General features: G+C 38.1%; 1 protein-coding gene across 1 annotated transcript in view; it reads right to left on the bottom strand.

Annotated features, from left to right (window-relative positions):
* Nucleotides 1-14,464: 14,464 nt before the first annotated feature.
* Nucleotides 14,465-16,245, bottom strand: part of LOC134649386 (pituitary homeobox homolog Ptx1) — a 47,365-nt gene continuing 45,584 nt past the window's right edge. Inside the window, exon 5 of the mRNA XM_063504128.1 lies at nucleotides 14,465-15,283. Coding sequence (XP_063360198.1) covers nucleotides 14,696-15,283 — 588 coding nt within the window. The 3' untranslated portion in view covers nucleotides 14,465-14,695. The remainder of the gene's footprint in view (nucleotides 15,284-16,245) is intronic.

Genomic DNA, 16,245 nt, shown 5'->3' on the forward strand with positions numbered 1-16,245 from the left:
GGGAAGAAAACTTCTTTGAAGTCAGGAACAAAGCCAATCCACCGCGGTTATCCCCGATATTTTCAACCAAACTCGTACCTTATTCGCAAACATCGAATCCCGTATACAATACAGTGCGAAACGAAATTCGAAGGATAGATAATTTCGGAGAAAGAAATAAGGCGAAAGGGAAAAAATATAAATTGAATAGGCGAATACACGCATCCCAGCATTACCATAAAGGCAACAGGGATCAAGGAGGATTCCTCTACGAACTTTTTTATTTTCCTTCCACCTCTAAATCTCCCAGGGAAAGCTTCGCGAATCTGCAAATGTTGATTTGATGATGTCGCGTCGTATCGTGTCGGAGTCGCAGGGCGTGTTGCGTCACTTGCGTCGCGGCGCGCGCGGGTCGCACCAGGTCGTGCCGTGACCCGCGCCGGTTTGATTACTCCCATTTATTGCCGTCCCTACGACCGACAAACGAATCATGCTTCTGTGAAATCTCTATATGACTACAAATTGCACGTTTGAAGGTTTTTACAGACTTGCAATACGGAATGATTACATTTCTCTACCGTATGAGTCCTCCGTACCGTACCGTATGAGAATTGGACTTTATTTTGACGTTGCTTTTGCTAAGTAAGAAGAACATTTATTGCAAAAACTTAAATATAAATACAAACTAAAAATATAAAAAATAAATACTTACTAAAACCCGTCCCGGGCTGTCCCTGACGCAAAGGTGCCCATCACGCTCGCTGCGTTGCCGCGTTGTATCGCGATGGACAGCCTTTGCTAAGTTAATTGAAAATGTTAGTAGGTAGAAAGGTTGAAAAGTTATAGGATTTTAGACGTCAAAACAGAACTCTACCCAAGAAACTGGATCCGCACTTGTACACATTAAAACCTTTAAGAATCTGCATGTACTTATTGTCATTTTGTAGGTATTCCTAGATTCTAGAACACAAACGTAAGGCGCTCTTATCTCATCACACCACTTCTCTTTAGTAACATGTGAAGCAATTGAGTCGTTCTACATAACATATTCGAGAAGCGAGTACATTATTTTCCGAGACTAAAGCACATAGAGAGAGCTGCTTGGCTGCCACTGCGAGCTTTAATGAGGTGACGATTAAAAGATATGAAGTTCGCTTCAAGCTACGTGTAAGTTTTACGATGACTGTTCGATGCGTGATTTGTAACTAAGTAGACGATTCATAACTAAACATATTCATCTGCTAACCTAAAGTTAGACCAAGAAAATTCTGCAACGATTTTGATAGCACACGCAGTGCAAGTGTTATTTTAAACGGCAAACTTCTATGAAATTATGATAATTTTTAATGATAACGTTATACTCGCAGCTAAATATTTAAATAGTTTAGTGAAATTTAATAACTTTTAATGACGGTCAGTAAGTACCTACTTACCTATCCGAAATGTTTTCGGGCTCTCCAGGACTAGTAGGTATAATTCTACAAGAGATTGAAGAAATTTTACAAGCTGTGTGTGTAGGTTTTGATACAGTGGCACAGTTTGGTACACTGATACAATTAAAAAAATATGAGCTATTTCACTTGTAGAGTACGTGTAGTCGTGTATGCTGCTACTACATAGTTTCAATTATAGCTAGCACTGGACGTTAGCCTAAAAGGTTGTAGCAGCGGTTCGGGCGCGTTTGGAGGGCGGATTAGGGCGCTCATCCATTGCGGTCATTAAGACACATTACCCGCCCTCTCTCCTGCCCGCCCCCGCATACCCGCTTTTTAATTCAACTTTCCTCCTCCAATTTGCATGATTACTTTCCTTTTTATTATGCCTCGACAGTGACTTGTTTTAACTATATTAGGAAAGTAATGGCAGATTCAAATAGGAGGAGAAAAGGAGTCAACGCCTCTAGGTCCAATAGTATTTTTTTTTACAAAGTCAAGTCAAAGTCAGTTTCATATTTGGTAAACTAAAGTCTTTAAATAAAAGTAAGTACTTACCTGCTTTATAAATTCTCTTGTGCAATATAATAGATTCAAAACTATAAAGTTAATAACAACTAAATCCCAAATGCCCCAAATGTTCTAAGTATTCAACTAGTACTCGTACCTTTAATTCTACTATTGGTTGTCTTTTACAAGGATGTAGAAATAGGTAAATGTCTGAAAAAAATATACATCTAAAAAAAGTATTCATCGTAAAAGTATAATGTACCTATATACTTTAACCTACCTATCTATATTTCAGACTTAGCTTGCATAGAAAGGACTCGGTCCACATTAATTTTTTGCAATAAGTTGGTACCTATATACATATTCGAGAAGCGAACTAGTACATTATTTTCCGAGACTAAAAGCACATAGAGAAAGCTCGGCAACCACTGCGAGCTTTAATGAGGTGACGATTGAAAGATAATTATGAAATTCGGTTCTAAGCTGTAAGTTTACCTACCTAAGTAAACCATTTATAATTATTCTTCCTGTAGGTATTGGGTTGGGTTAGGTTGTGCTCTGTAGCTTCAGATGTCATGTTGTTATTGTCTTCAGCAACTTGCATACTGACGCAGCTGCTTGGTATAAAATACATATATTTCATTTATTATGTGTAGTATATCTACATATGTGTATGTGTTTATGTTATAAATTAGATATAACACAGTAATGAAAAAGCCTCATTCACAAGTCACTTATGTACCTACGCGTCTCCACAATCTGGGCAACAATTTGGAAACAATTACCTTTAGCCAGATATCGCAAGATTAAGAAAGTCCACGCTCGGAATTAGGATTCGGGGCGGATGGCCCTCGCCGTGCCTTAACGGGCCCGACTCCACAAATTGCGAACCTTAACGAGGGCATAAAACTCGATCCACACTCCGGAGACGCCACAGAATGCTCAGACTTACTTAAGGATTAATGGTGTAGAAAACAGATTATCATTGGTAGGATTTCCATTAGTGCAGACCCCTGCCAGCGGAGCGCGAAAGCTCTGTGATAGGAGCCACTCTCTGTTATTATTTTCCACATAACAGCACAGGCTCCCAATTTAATTCTATTACGTACTGTCGCGTTTGAACGACGGCGCAATAAACTCGCAGTGCCGTCGATCCTCCTTATTAAAATGGGGGTTTCTCTAGCAACACAACATGCTAGGCAATATAGTTTTTTTTTATTTAGTAGAACTCTGGATTGGTACTCGGCATTTACAATTATATTTATTTATGCATGATGAGTATGAAACGAAATATGTATTACCAAATACTTATTAAACGTTAGTTAGTTTAAGGGCCACTAGCATCATTCACTAACCCGGGGTTAACCGGTTAAACCTGGAGTTACCATAGTTACCAGTACAATTTGACACTGGGTTAACGGTTTAACTGCTTAACCCCGGCTTAGTCGGATAGTACAAATGAGCCTAATGCAACTAAACAAGGATTGACTCGCCTAAGGGATGGTTTTGTTTTAAAATATTGTATGCACGGGCGTTAAATGCTATATAAAATAAATTAGTTGAATTTTCGCTTTTTGTAAAAAAAAATCAGCCTGAAATTATTAAAACAACTCAGCCATTCCGTATACACAGCTTTTTCGTTGATCATGCGCCTAACCGGCCCTGACGTTTCGACACTGCCATCCCATTTAAAACACGTTCGTTAGCTGTTTTAATGAATACAAATTACATTTGCAAATGTGGTTAATCCATAAATTAGTGGCACCCCAAAGGTATCGTGTCGGTGTACTCTGTGTACATGTACGATACGGGGAGTTCGCGATAAATCTTCTCCGCCTCCCGCCTACAATAGATAGTGGAAGATGATGTTGGTATTATTGAGTATTATTGCACATTGAACAATGTACATGTCTTATAGCTAGCATTAATTATAAAATTAGTATTAAATAATTAGGAACCAGGAGGTTTGGATAAGAGCATGGATTAACCTACAGATGGATAAATTTGGTGTACATTCTATGATTAGTAATTTGATATTAATAGAATAAGGTACCTGTGCCAAAATTGCCTGCCTACTTTAAAAATTTCATACGTACTTTTATAAACTACTAGTGTGAAGTAGTTCAAATTTTGCATCAATTTTCGCTAGTACCATAAATAATAATAATAATAATGTGAGCCTATATGCGTCCCACTGCTGGGCACAGGCCTCTTCTCATGCGCGAGAGGGCTTGGGCTATAGTCTCCACGCTAGCCCAATGCGGATTGGGGACTTCACATACACCTTTGAATTTCTTCGCAGATGTATGCAGGTTTCTTCACGATGTTTTCCCGAAAAGCTAGTGGTAAATATCAAATGATATTTCGTACATAAGTTCCGAAAAACTCATTGGTACGAGCCAGGATTTGAACCCGCGACCTCCAAATTGAAAGTCGGACGTCATATCCACTCGGCCACCACCGCTTTCACCATACCATACCATAGACAATTTATTATTAAACCTTAGTAGTATTCATTTGCCGTCTGGCTTTCCCCATCTTATAAAATAAAACGGGAGCAGCTAACCTCCAATAAACTCAAAATTTCACGTAATTTTCTCCACTATAACGCAGTAAAGGCGAAATTACGCAAATATACGTTTCCACGGGCGTATACTGAATAGGTATAATAACCCGAATTGGGCTTCTTTACGCCTCATCTAGCGGTCGTTACGGGCAGATCGTAAATCTTCATTTCATTCCCCCCGTCTCTTGATTTCCTTCGAGAACCTTAATTCAGATATCACCGATCATAATATTTTGCTAATGTTCTGATAAGTTGTTTGGGGTACCTAATAGTAGTTTATGCAACAGTGATATAATAAGGGTTCTTAAAATTCAAGGGTCGAAGTTACAAAACGAGACGTAGTCGAGTTTTGTAAAAAAAGACCCGAGAATTTTAAGAACCAATTATGAGCTGTTGCATACATTACTTTTTCTATGACAGCTGCAGCAAAAAAAAAAAAAAAAAAAAAAAAAATTAAAAAAAAGAGTTATTATTAAAAAAAAAGAGTTATTATTAAAAAAAAAAAAGAGTTATTATTGTAAATGAAAACATACCTCTTTCAATCAAGATGATCGGAACTTGTATCTTTAAAAAAAATAAAGCAGTTGTATTATACTCATAAGATGACTGCTAGCAGTCATCTTATGAGCCTATAGACAAAGCATTCAAATGACATTGCTTTAGATATCACTGTCAGTCATTTAATTGACACATTTAAGTGCTGGAGTAGAAAAACGTTAGTTATGATACTTATTGACTTTGGGTTGTGACAAATGGTAATTAGCTTGCAGCCAAAAATATCAAATATTTTAAGGTGCTTGTAGCATCTAAAGAAAATTTTGCTCAAGAAACAAATAAAAGTGAAATAAGCAATGCTGGTTTTATTCCATTTATTTATGACTTGCAAGCAAAATTCAGTTACGCAAGAAGGAAAAATGAATCCTTGTTAAAACATGTCCATGTCGGTTCCAACGCCTTGTTTTTCAAATAGTCGTATTTGCATGAGTTGAGAGTGTTTGCAATAAATCGCTGTCTTCCTGTATTTATGTACTGTACCCCCGCACACCGCTACCATCATCGACGCGTACAAAGTAGCTGAAACCTTCGTAGGTAAAAGGACCATCTTAAGTTGTACGGGTGTAGGTATAAAATAATAATATTCAGCTAAATTACATTGTTTGGGACAGATATTTTTGAATAGGTATTGAAAAATATACTTAAAACGTGACTGTATGTATTATAATAACAATTCAATTCTGGAGTGATTACTTACATGATGATTTCCAATGTGGTAAATTGTATACGAGTAATTAGACAAACATTTTAATTCGACTAATAACTCCAGCCTCGGTTATCCATGCTATTTTGTTGTAAGATAACGACAGTCAAATACCATCAGACAAACCTTGTAGGTGGTACCTATCGAGTACGATATTATTTTGTAGTCGCTCTCGGGGCACGGAACACAATTAACTCGTAAGATTGTCTGCGGAGGTTGCACTCGCTTCCCTCGCCCTCCTTCCATCTGCCCACCCTCAAAACAAAACATCAATAAACTCCACTGATAACCCAAAACAAACCTTAATATTATTACCGTGGGCATGAATTCCCTTAGCTGCGAATAAGTTTTATGTGGCGCATTTATCTCGCGTAGGTATACCAGTCCAGTTTACCCTTGATTGGTTGTCGTTCCTCTAATCCCGATTTGATCCTTTCCACCCAAAACCTAGCCCTTTTTGGCGCTCCTCGGTTAACTATTGACATGTTGCGCGCGTACCTGTCTGTCTGTTAGCGTCGTGTGGGTTTATATGCGATAGCTGTGATGTCACTCTTAATTTATGTAGCCTTTTGTTACATTTTGTTACAATTAGGTACGATGTTTGGTTGTATATTAATAAAATACAAGCATTGTTTCTGTAATAAATAGGGAGCAAATCAAAGTCGATGTACGTCAGTGTTTATTTTGTTATATTAGGTATTTTTGTTATCTGTAATGTCTAGCGCTTTTTTTAAAGAATACCGTAAAATGTTGCAACTATGATTATTGTAAACATCATTAGTTTTCTAGTAAGATGCAGAAACATAATATTTGTATCTAGCAGCAATTTAATATCATACAGCGCGTATGTTAAATGCAAGGCTTGGTTTTATAATTACATACTTAGGTACTTGTATTTCTGATACCCTAAAACCCGTTTTTAATGAAAACGTGTTTTCCTTACAATTAGTTAAAACTAGTTTTCCAAAACTCCTTGGTGAAAATGCGTTTTCATTAGTTAAAACAACTTTTTCGTAAGACTTCGGTGAAAACTAGTTGTAACTGGGATTTTTCAGTGAAACTTAGTTTTCGCAAAGTGCCTGGTGAAAATTAGTTTTGAGTAATTGTTCAAAAATTCATTTAAGTGAAAACTAGTTTTGGCTACACACATACAAAATTAGTACAATTTGCTAAAAGAAAAGGAGAAGGAGTGTTTTGATGATAAATACATTGGGTACATGTTAAAAATTTCTACTACCTACGACAATTTCACGATAATATTTCTTTGTTGATCTTTACAAATTGGAATATAAGGAACCCCGTGGGGCTTGAGGATATATCGCAAATATTACATTACGCTTACCTCTTAATTGAATTTTTTTGTATTATAATTCACTCGGATTACTAGCTCAGTTCCTACAAGGTGAGTTGTTGACCTTACATTCGGAGGGCAAATAAACTTGTGCTATCACGGATGCCGCCCCGCCGCGACGCGCGCGCAGAGGTTGATAAAAGAAGAATAAGCATTACGTAAGCCTTGGTAGTAGGGTTCCAGAAATTAATGGACCATTGTGTAATTTATTCACAGCATATAATTGAAAAATAAACCCGGATATTGTAAGATGGCTCATAATATCGGGACAATCTATATCAGTTCGCGTGACAGACAGACACGCTTTTACGGCTGTCCTTCTTTAATCTGAGAACAAAACTGCACTTACAATACAAATTGCGTATTTGCTTCAAATGGTATAGAATGACTTAGGTATTATTTATTATTAAATTCAAAACAGCTCAGTTTCCTTGTGGAGTCCCAAATCGTAGCATTGATTAGGGCCTGTTTGCGACCATAAAGATAAGGCTAGTGCGTCTGAGGCTGCGGCGGCGGCCGCGGCCACCGTGGAGACTTGACGTAACGAGCAAATACAGGCCTTGTTAAATAATAAGTAGTAGAATGATAAGCTTTTGTGTAAAGGCTACATACTTACTTTTGGGGTGGCTCGTAATAGGCTTGCTTGATAGTTTTTATTCGGGCTATCCTTTAATGCTTGGTTGATTATGATTAGTTTGGATCCCGCTATTGTTTGTTAAGAACCTATATTTTCAATAGACTTGGGCTTAGTTAATATTTTATTTATTTACAACTTTAGGAATAGCAACACAGAGTGAATAGTATTAACCATTTTATTCTCGTTTGTCGAATATTCTTCTTTAGATCGGTAAAATCTAACTTTGTAATAACTTTGTATTGGTCATGTATAATTTTTTCAGTGGCTACGGATCTAGAATGTACAAGATTGCCTGTTAAAAACAAAATCGTAATGATGTCAAGTGTCGTTAGAAGTATTGAATTCAGAATAAAATATGATATAATTTCACAATTTCACAAAATAAAAATCCACAGTACAGGTTTTACCAGATTACAAAAGAATAAATGGGCACCAGGCTTCGGACCGAATAAAATTAATTTGAACTCGTAGTTGTTTTTACGGTAGCATGCGAAATTTGGCATTGTTTTTAGATTAATATCATAATTTCGAGATACCTTAGGCACTCGACGGAAGCCAAACAAATATTTAGAAACCACGCATAAAGTAATTAACCCCTATTAGAAACGCATTACGCGCGGCACGGCGTTAGCAGGCCAGCAAAGAGAACAAAGAATCGGAAAGCAATACCAGCTAATCCCACTAATCGGGGTGCAATTGAAAAATAAAAATGTAGATGGTGGAATGATTCCATTTGGAGCCAAAACGACGCGACAAAATAATAAAAAACGGGCGGAACGGAGCGGCCGCCGGGCTAATATTGAAAGCAAATCCTCCGCTAAAGCCTTAAAGCGCCAGGATCGAGCACCTGGGAAGTGTGTGTTTGCACCGACCGACTGATAATCATCCGGATTACTAGCTCAGTACTTTGCTTAATGTTAGCGATTTGGGTATCATTTGGTACTTTGCCGATTGTTTTCCGATCGAGTTTGAGGATTAAAAGATTTTCATAACAGGACTTGTGACCGGGCTGTTGTCCTTTGAACTTTGTTGTGACGCTTTGAAACCGAATATTTAAACATCGATGTTATTTTCAGCAGTTTAATATTTAATATTATAAAATGACGTGGAATATCATTACCTGGTCAAATTGATTCAGTATCTGAATAAAGTTACTTAACACTACACAATAGTGGGTCCTTATGCGAAAAAGATTGCAAATGATGTTAGAAATTGCGCATAATCTTCCCAGAAGATTTTTTTTTTTCTTAAAGTTTCCACGTGTGTTTAGTTTTAGATTTCCTTACTTTATTTCACTTAAAAAAAAAACAATAGGGATTGATTTCTATTATAAAAACCACAAACCCGACTGCTTACATATATTTATGAAGTCTTATGAAGTATTTATGAAGTAGAAGTCCCTTTCTAACAAAAGCTGTCAAAAAGGGACATCCGCTTGTATTACAAGTTACAAGCTTTTTAGAAACGGGCCCCAGGACTTTTCACTAGCTTTCATTTGCAATATATTTGCTATGTAAGAAAAAAAACAACACCGCCATTTTCAAAATGTATATAGCTTATGTCACTGCCTACCACAATTTTGACGAATTGAACGACTGGCTGAACGATGTCAACAACCGTCCAGCCGTGTGTGCTGTAGGGCGTGCCAAAGAAATGGACATACATATTGATTGATGATTGGTTAAGTTTTGGAAGAGGAAAATGTCGAGAATGAAAACCTCGATTTCTGAGATTTTTAAGTTTGATTTTTGGACAGCTGCAGTTGTCTTTATCGCACATTTTTGAGGCTCCGCCCGCGCCTGCTAAACAGCAACATTGATTTAAATTTCTTAAATCTGAATAGAGGCTCAAATATTAATAAATAGGGGTTTCAATATTAGATTTTACTAATTTTTAAATACTACACATTTATTGTGTACATGTGTTACAGTTAGTTTTATGTTAGGAACGCACTAATCATACGAGTTACAGTATAATATTGTACCTACTTATACCTGTACAATAAATTACGATATAAGAAGGTACTTACTACCCTTCAAGTGGCAAACATACTATAAGATTTTTTCTTTCAGTAAATTACATACATTCAAATAGACATCCCTGCTGCGGGAGTTTGCCAAACGAAGGGTTATTCAATTAGAAAAATCTATTTAAAAGCTACTTGCATTTGCGTAGCAACTGTAAAGGTTCGTCCATCATACGGCAGGTTTACGAAAGCTTCTATATTAAAATATGAGTGTATTGTAAACTTATATATGAGTCCAGTCCATAAAAGGAGTTGAAAAGGGATTTCCGTTAGTATTAGAAAAAAAAAACCATTTATTTAACATCATAGAATTTACAAGTCACAACATTAATAAACTGGGATCCATATCTAATGCGCCACTAGCAAGTCATTTGATTTTGGCTGTTCTGGTTTCTCCCACTCGGAATCGCTAGTATTTCGCAATTATGTCCATTCCCGGTATTCCATTAGCGTATTACTTATTTTTTAAATGTACACGACCAATTGGGGAATTAGTGGACAAGTAAGGCAAAATCAAATTCAAACATTTCATTAAAAATTACTACCTACTGGAGTGATCAGGATCACACCCCCTTCAACTAGGCAGTCTTGCTTCTTTTGATTTCTAGCAATCGAAAATTAGGCTTCGGTATTGTTCTACGTTTTAATATTATAATAAAATGTTAGCGTTTACAGAGCAATGAGTTGGCATTAAATTCGTGTACCTAATTAAAGTGTCATTCAATAGAACTTGCTAACTATGTAAACAAACCGCCATACTAAAATTGACACTGAATGTCAATTTACTAGTAACTTTTGTTTACATAGTTAGCAAGTTCTATTGAATGACACTTTATGTGTAAGTATCGAATAAAATATCATGAATGTCTAATTATGACATTTATGACCTTCGTATTTACTTCAATAGGTTTCTTGTTCGGTGATAGACCACACATTAAAGCGTGGGACTACTTAATTGCTGACCAAAATAATATTCATCTAAATTGTGGGTCGAAATGTGTGAATATTAAATATAAGATATAAATAAAACTTTAAAATACTTGGTGATATTTTTTTATTATGACTAGATGTTTTGAAGTTACAAAACAATCGGATCTCTTAAGTTATTTTACAAAATAATTCAAATTACTGGCTAGTTCGCTGATATTTGTCTGATATGTATTAAAATGAAAACCTCGAATTCAATCCTTTACACAATCAAATTAATATATGTATATACAACACTTTTACTGATAGGCACACGGAAGGTATCTAGTTCGTGTAGTTAACTAAGAGTAACACTAATGTAAAATACTAATTTATTACAATTATATACAGTTCCTGTCCAGTGTTTAATAAATAGTTATTTATTTAAATTAATGAGATCCTGGTTACATTAATCTCATTTCAGGTTGCCAATATCTTAGGAAACTTTAAATAGGAAAGCTTCGTTCGTTCAAATACTATTGAGGTAAGTTTATATTTATTATGTCACGTCCAGCGTGCTACGAATATGGAAAATGGGGTCCCGTTGTTTCCCAAAAAGTTTTATGTCATAATGTATTGTTTGTCATATTATCATTAGTCATAAAACTGAAACCGTTAACATTCAGGATTTTCGTTAGGTTATCCTATAGATAGGTTAGGTTAGGTTTGTTTTGTAGCTCCTCCTACAAAACAAACCTAACCTAACCTATCTATAGGATAACCTAACATCTCACTGCCGGCGCTAATACGCCGAATGATTAGCAGTGAAGAGGCATGGGCGGCAGTGGCTTCCTTTAGCGTCACCGTTCTGACACAAAAGGAAGCCGCAGAACGATCGCGCGAGGACGACGCGAACTCGCTCCCTCAGCGCCGAAGGAGGCCAGGTAGGCGGAGAAGAGCCTTCGCAGCAAGGCTAATGCCGCCTTAACGGGAACCTGCGGGTGATGGGTCGGGAGTTCCATCACTCGCCTGAAGAGGTTTCGAGCTGGAAGACCCTCAAGTGTTCCGAGGTGTCTTCAGCGGAGTAAGCTGCTAGAGCAGCCCCATATGGTGAGCTCGCAAGAGCATCGCCGACGGGGTATCGGAGGTCTACAATAGAGTTCCCGAAACCCCGCCTACAAAGCGCGCGGCGGAACACCCCAGGGGGTTTAGTCCGTGGAAGTCGGACATACCCACAGGGCTTCTCCCGGGCCAGTGGGATCCATAAGGGATTCCCCCTGGGTCATCAAAAAAAAAAAAAAGGTTAGGTTTGTTTTATGGCAATCCTGAAAAGCGACGCGTTTCTGAACCAAGTGAATTATGACTAAGGAAAATGCAGGCAAACAATACATTATGGCTTAAAACTATTTGGGAAACAATAGAGACCCATGGAAAATAGATTATAAGTTTCACTCGAATTAAGCCATTTAAACATTCAGCGGGATTCTGATTATCTGTTATGGTTTTGATATTGATATGATAAAATCGCTCACACTTACTGGACCGCATTAAATGCACTGTGATTCATGTCATATGGCATCTTGCACGCACGTATTAATGGTGCGCTCGAGATGCACTGCGAGTTCTGTCAAGGTCTTATCATAAAATAATAAAACCATCACAGATTATAATCTCAGAATCGGCTTCATTAATAAATAATAAATAAATAATTTTAACAATTTTTTAAGGTTTTGATCCAAATTTAAGTTCCAATTGGCATCATGATCAAAATCTTAACAAATTGTATAATTAGAGTCGGCCGCAAGGTGCTACGCCGGATTTGAAGCTATAATAATGCTACGAGCCTACGGCGTAGCGTTGTTGCGTGCTAAATGATCCTGGAGGGCGGGCGATTCGAACTTTATAATCTTCTTTTGCAACGGATATGGATATGATCTGTCAGCTGTCAACAGTGAGATTTCTTTACACCAGAATTTGCCCTCCCGGAGGCCGATTCGAATTTACAAATTGACGTCCATCTGTTTTCATTTGCACCTTACTCCCGCGCCAATATGTACGCTACGAGTAATAACATAATTAATAAAATATTTTTAAGCTCAAATGCTGCTCCAGAAGCCCATAGTGTAGACCATCTAATATCTACTCTCAACTATTATTTATTTGAGTAATGGAATTCATGCCATATTTGAATGTACTAGGCATAAGATTTTCGTGTAGGTTATTGGTACATTTAGCCAATTAGATAGAATAATTTAGAAACAATGATGATTAAACTGCGTCATCTAAAGGACTGAGGTCAGAGTATACGATAAATAAGTGGCATGTTGATTACACTGCAACCATTTTAGTTTACTAGAAAAAAACTTCAGTGTAGGTACAGGTACAAAAATGCGTTTTTTTTAAAATAAATATCTTAAAAAGGTAATATTCACTTGAATTTACAATTTAAATGTGACATTTAATAGGTACTAGGAATACTGGCGATCATTATGGTGTCCCTAGTCGGATACGTTGATACAAAATATATTATATTCGTACTGTGGTTTAATATAAACTGTTATTGCTTTTTAGGACTTAACTAAATTAACAACAACTACAATTCATTTAACAACACTGCAGAAATGCACTGCACAGCACAAAAAAAAACTTGTTAAACAATCATAACAATTAACTCTGTGTAAGTCTATGTACCGTGTTTTATATGTTTTCATGAAAATCAGAATTTATTTAGTTTAAATTTATTTAAATGCGCTTATCGGCATTTTTAGGAAAAGTTAAGACGCAATCAAATTTTTTGATGTGGTAAACTTTTCTAAAGAATGTCGCATCAAAATGTTACTTCGATATGTAACTCAAATAATTTACTCATTCAATACAATATATTTACAGTCTAAACTACATACTTAAATTAAATCTTTAAATCTACGTACATACATTTTAAGCTTATAAAATTGCACACATCGCTTTGGTATACGTAAGTACATAACTACATATTTACAGGGTACGTATTAATATCCTACAAGAATCGTTAGGTTTTTATTGCCCGAAGTTTCAACCGGAACTTTGTTCACGAGAAATTCAACACTCATGCAGCGTGATCCTGGGACATGTTCACGAAAAGGTGATTCTTCTTATCAATCATGAAATATATGCTAGCCATTGTGGCATCACCTGCGGACCTCATTGCAAAATAAGGCGAGTTCTTAAAACCATTGTTATACGAATAGCACCTCATTGCTAAGTGGTATTAGAGTGGTGCATTTCGACTAAACCTACATACATGTGTTGCACTGTACATAAACTATGCCGCTAACTCTGCTGACCAGCTTTTCGCGAATATGCCCTCACAGCCCTCACACAGCTGCAACAAGAACGACACGCTCGAAACAACCGTAAAGGATGACTCACGCTACAACGGTCCGGGCTCGGGCCGGGGCGCCCGACACTTCAGTTTTCAATGAAAACATTACATGATCACCGTTGAGCTGTCATAGAAAAGTAAGTGTCGGTGCTAGCGTGAGTCATCTTTTATGCTTACGTTAAGTTTATCTGCTGACTGTTAATACCTGCAGCTTTAATACAACTTCCAATGCGAACGAAACGCTCATGCTAATCTGCCGGAGTTAGGTGAGTTTTCATCTAACTACGACAAACTACGTAAATACTAATGGTTGCACTGTTAAATGATAAAAATTCCTTTCTAATTATACATCATTTTACGAATGTAAACGGGGAGTAATTATTGACCTTATACATGTGTTGTAAATATTTTTTTTTTGGGTAAGTAGGTAGGTACTTTATTTTCCAGTTTTGAAACGCTTGTTGCTTTTATATGTTGTAATTGCTCCACATATGAACGCTCACAGTATAAACGCTACGTTTATTTCGTGCACAGAATCAATCGAACCAGTCCCACAGATGCCTATAAAGTCCATGAGGGGTGGAGGCGTCGGGCGCGGGCGGCGACTAGGAGGCGCGCGCGGCGGTCAGCAGCGGCGAACGCGCGTCGTCGCGGCCGCGCGCCTCGTCTCAGAGCACGCGGTCGCTCACGCCCACCCCGCCCGCCGCGTACTGGCACGCCGACAGCGGCGCCGAGCCGGCCCGCGACACCGGCGACACTGTCCCGTAGCCGCCGCCGAACCCTGTAGAGTGCTGCTTCGCTTTCAGCCGCAGCTGTGCTATCGACGACGACATCGCCGGACACGGCTCCGTCCGGTACATCGTGTACGGGTTGGGGGGAGCGGTATACGGGCAAGGCGCGACGCCGGCACCGACGCCGGCCGAGCCCGCTACCGCCATGCTGCTGCCGCCGACGGCGCCCATCGACGTAGCCGTGTTGAAGCAGTTGACGGAGCCTTGGTGATGGCTCGCCGGAACGACGGAACCCAGAGGATTTACGGGCCATGGAAAGCTTTTCGTCCCTAGCGGACTTGGGACTTTGGCGGCCCAATTGTTGTAGGGGTATGAAGAGTAGATGTCGGTGTCAGGGAAGGGCTGCATGAGTCCATTGAACTGCGTGGTGAAACCGTTTTTGAAGTCAGCGGCGGCAGCCGCAGCCGCGTTCATGGCATTGCGCTCCCGCTTTCGCCATTTCGCTCTTCGATTTTTAAACCATACCTGGGAACAACATGAAACATTTTAGAGTTCGTGTATTCTATGATTTAGATTTACATAAATGTGTAATTTACTGTTATACCTATATAGGTATAAATAAATATTTATACTCAGTATTTACAGTATAATTATCGCTAGTTTAGTTTGGATAGTATAAAACTGGCCAGTCATTGATTATCAAAGAGTCTACAGATGTGCAAGTTGCGGAAAGTTTCCGTAAAATTCTATAAATTCTCGGAAATTTCATGAAACTTTCACTAGGAAATATGGAAATTAAATTTAAAATTGGAAAGTTTTACTTCTCATACAAAAATGTAAGAAATTTTCCGAATTTTTCCTACGTTAAATTTACGAAACATTTCGCAATTTTGGAAAGTTTCCTTCATTCATCAGTATCACAGACTCTCCAGTTACCACAGATAATTAGGAACATAAAGAGTAAAAATCCGGTCAAACAATAACAGAGCCCAATAATTAATCTTATACCTCGGGCTGAGTACAACCTAAACAACATCGATCGCGGGGCTCATTTATCGCACCCGCGTCGCGTCCGATCGCCCCGCTCGTCCGTCTTCATTCCGGCCGCAATTAGAACGGCGGTTAGGACGTGGCCGGAATCGCGGAATAACGCGACGTCAACTTTGTAATGAGCAAAGTTAATAGCTACGCAACGCCGCGCGCATCCTGATTCTGATTTAAAACTTCGTACCTATTGTTCGAATGCGGTTTAAGGTTTAACTATGAATTTCATAACATTATGCTCGCTAGGTTTATTTTGTAGGTTTGTTTGTAAGTAAGATTAACATTCAAAGTTTTATTCATGTTAATGATATAAGTACTACCTACTTTACCAATTTCGGATGCTTTACGGTTCCTTTACCTATCACCTACATCAGTCATCGATATGTCGCAGTCGGATCGTATAATCCGCCGTATTACATTACGGCTAGCTATTTCTGAGCGGT

The sequence above is a fragment of the Cydia amplana genome, chromosome 1, assembly GCF_948474715.1.
Source record: "Cydia amplana chromosome 1, ilCydAmpl1.1, whole genome shotgun sequence".
In the NCBI taxonomy this organism is placed as follows: Eukaryota; Metazoa; Arthropoda; class Insecta; order Lepidoptera; family Tortricidae; genus Cydia; species Cydia amplana.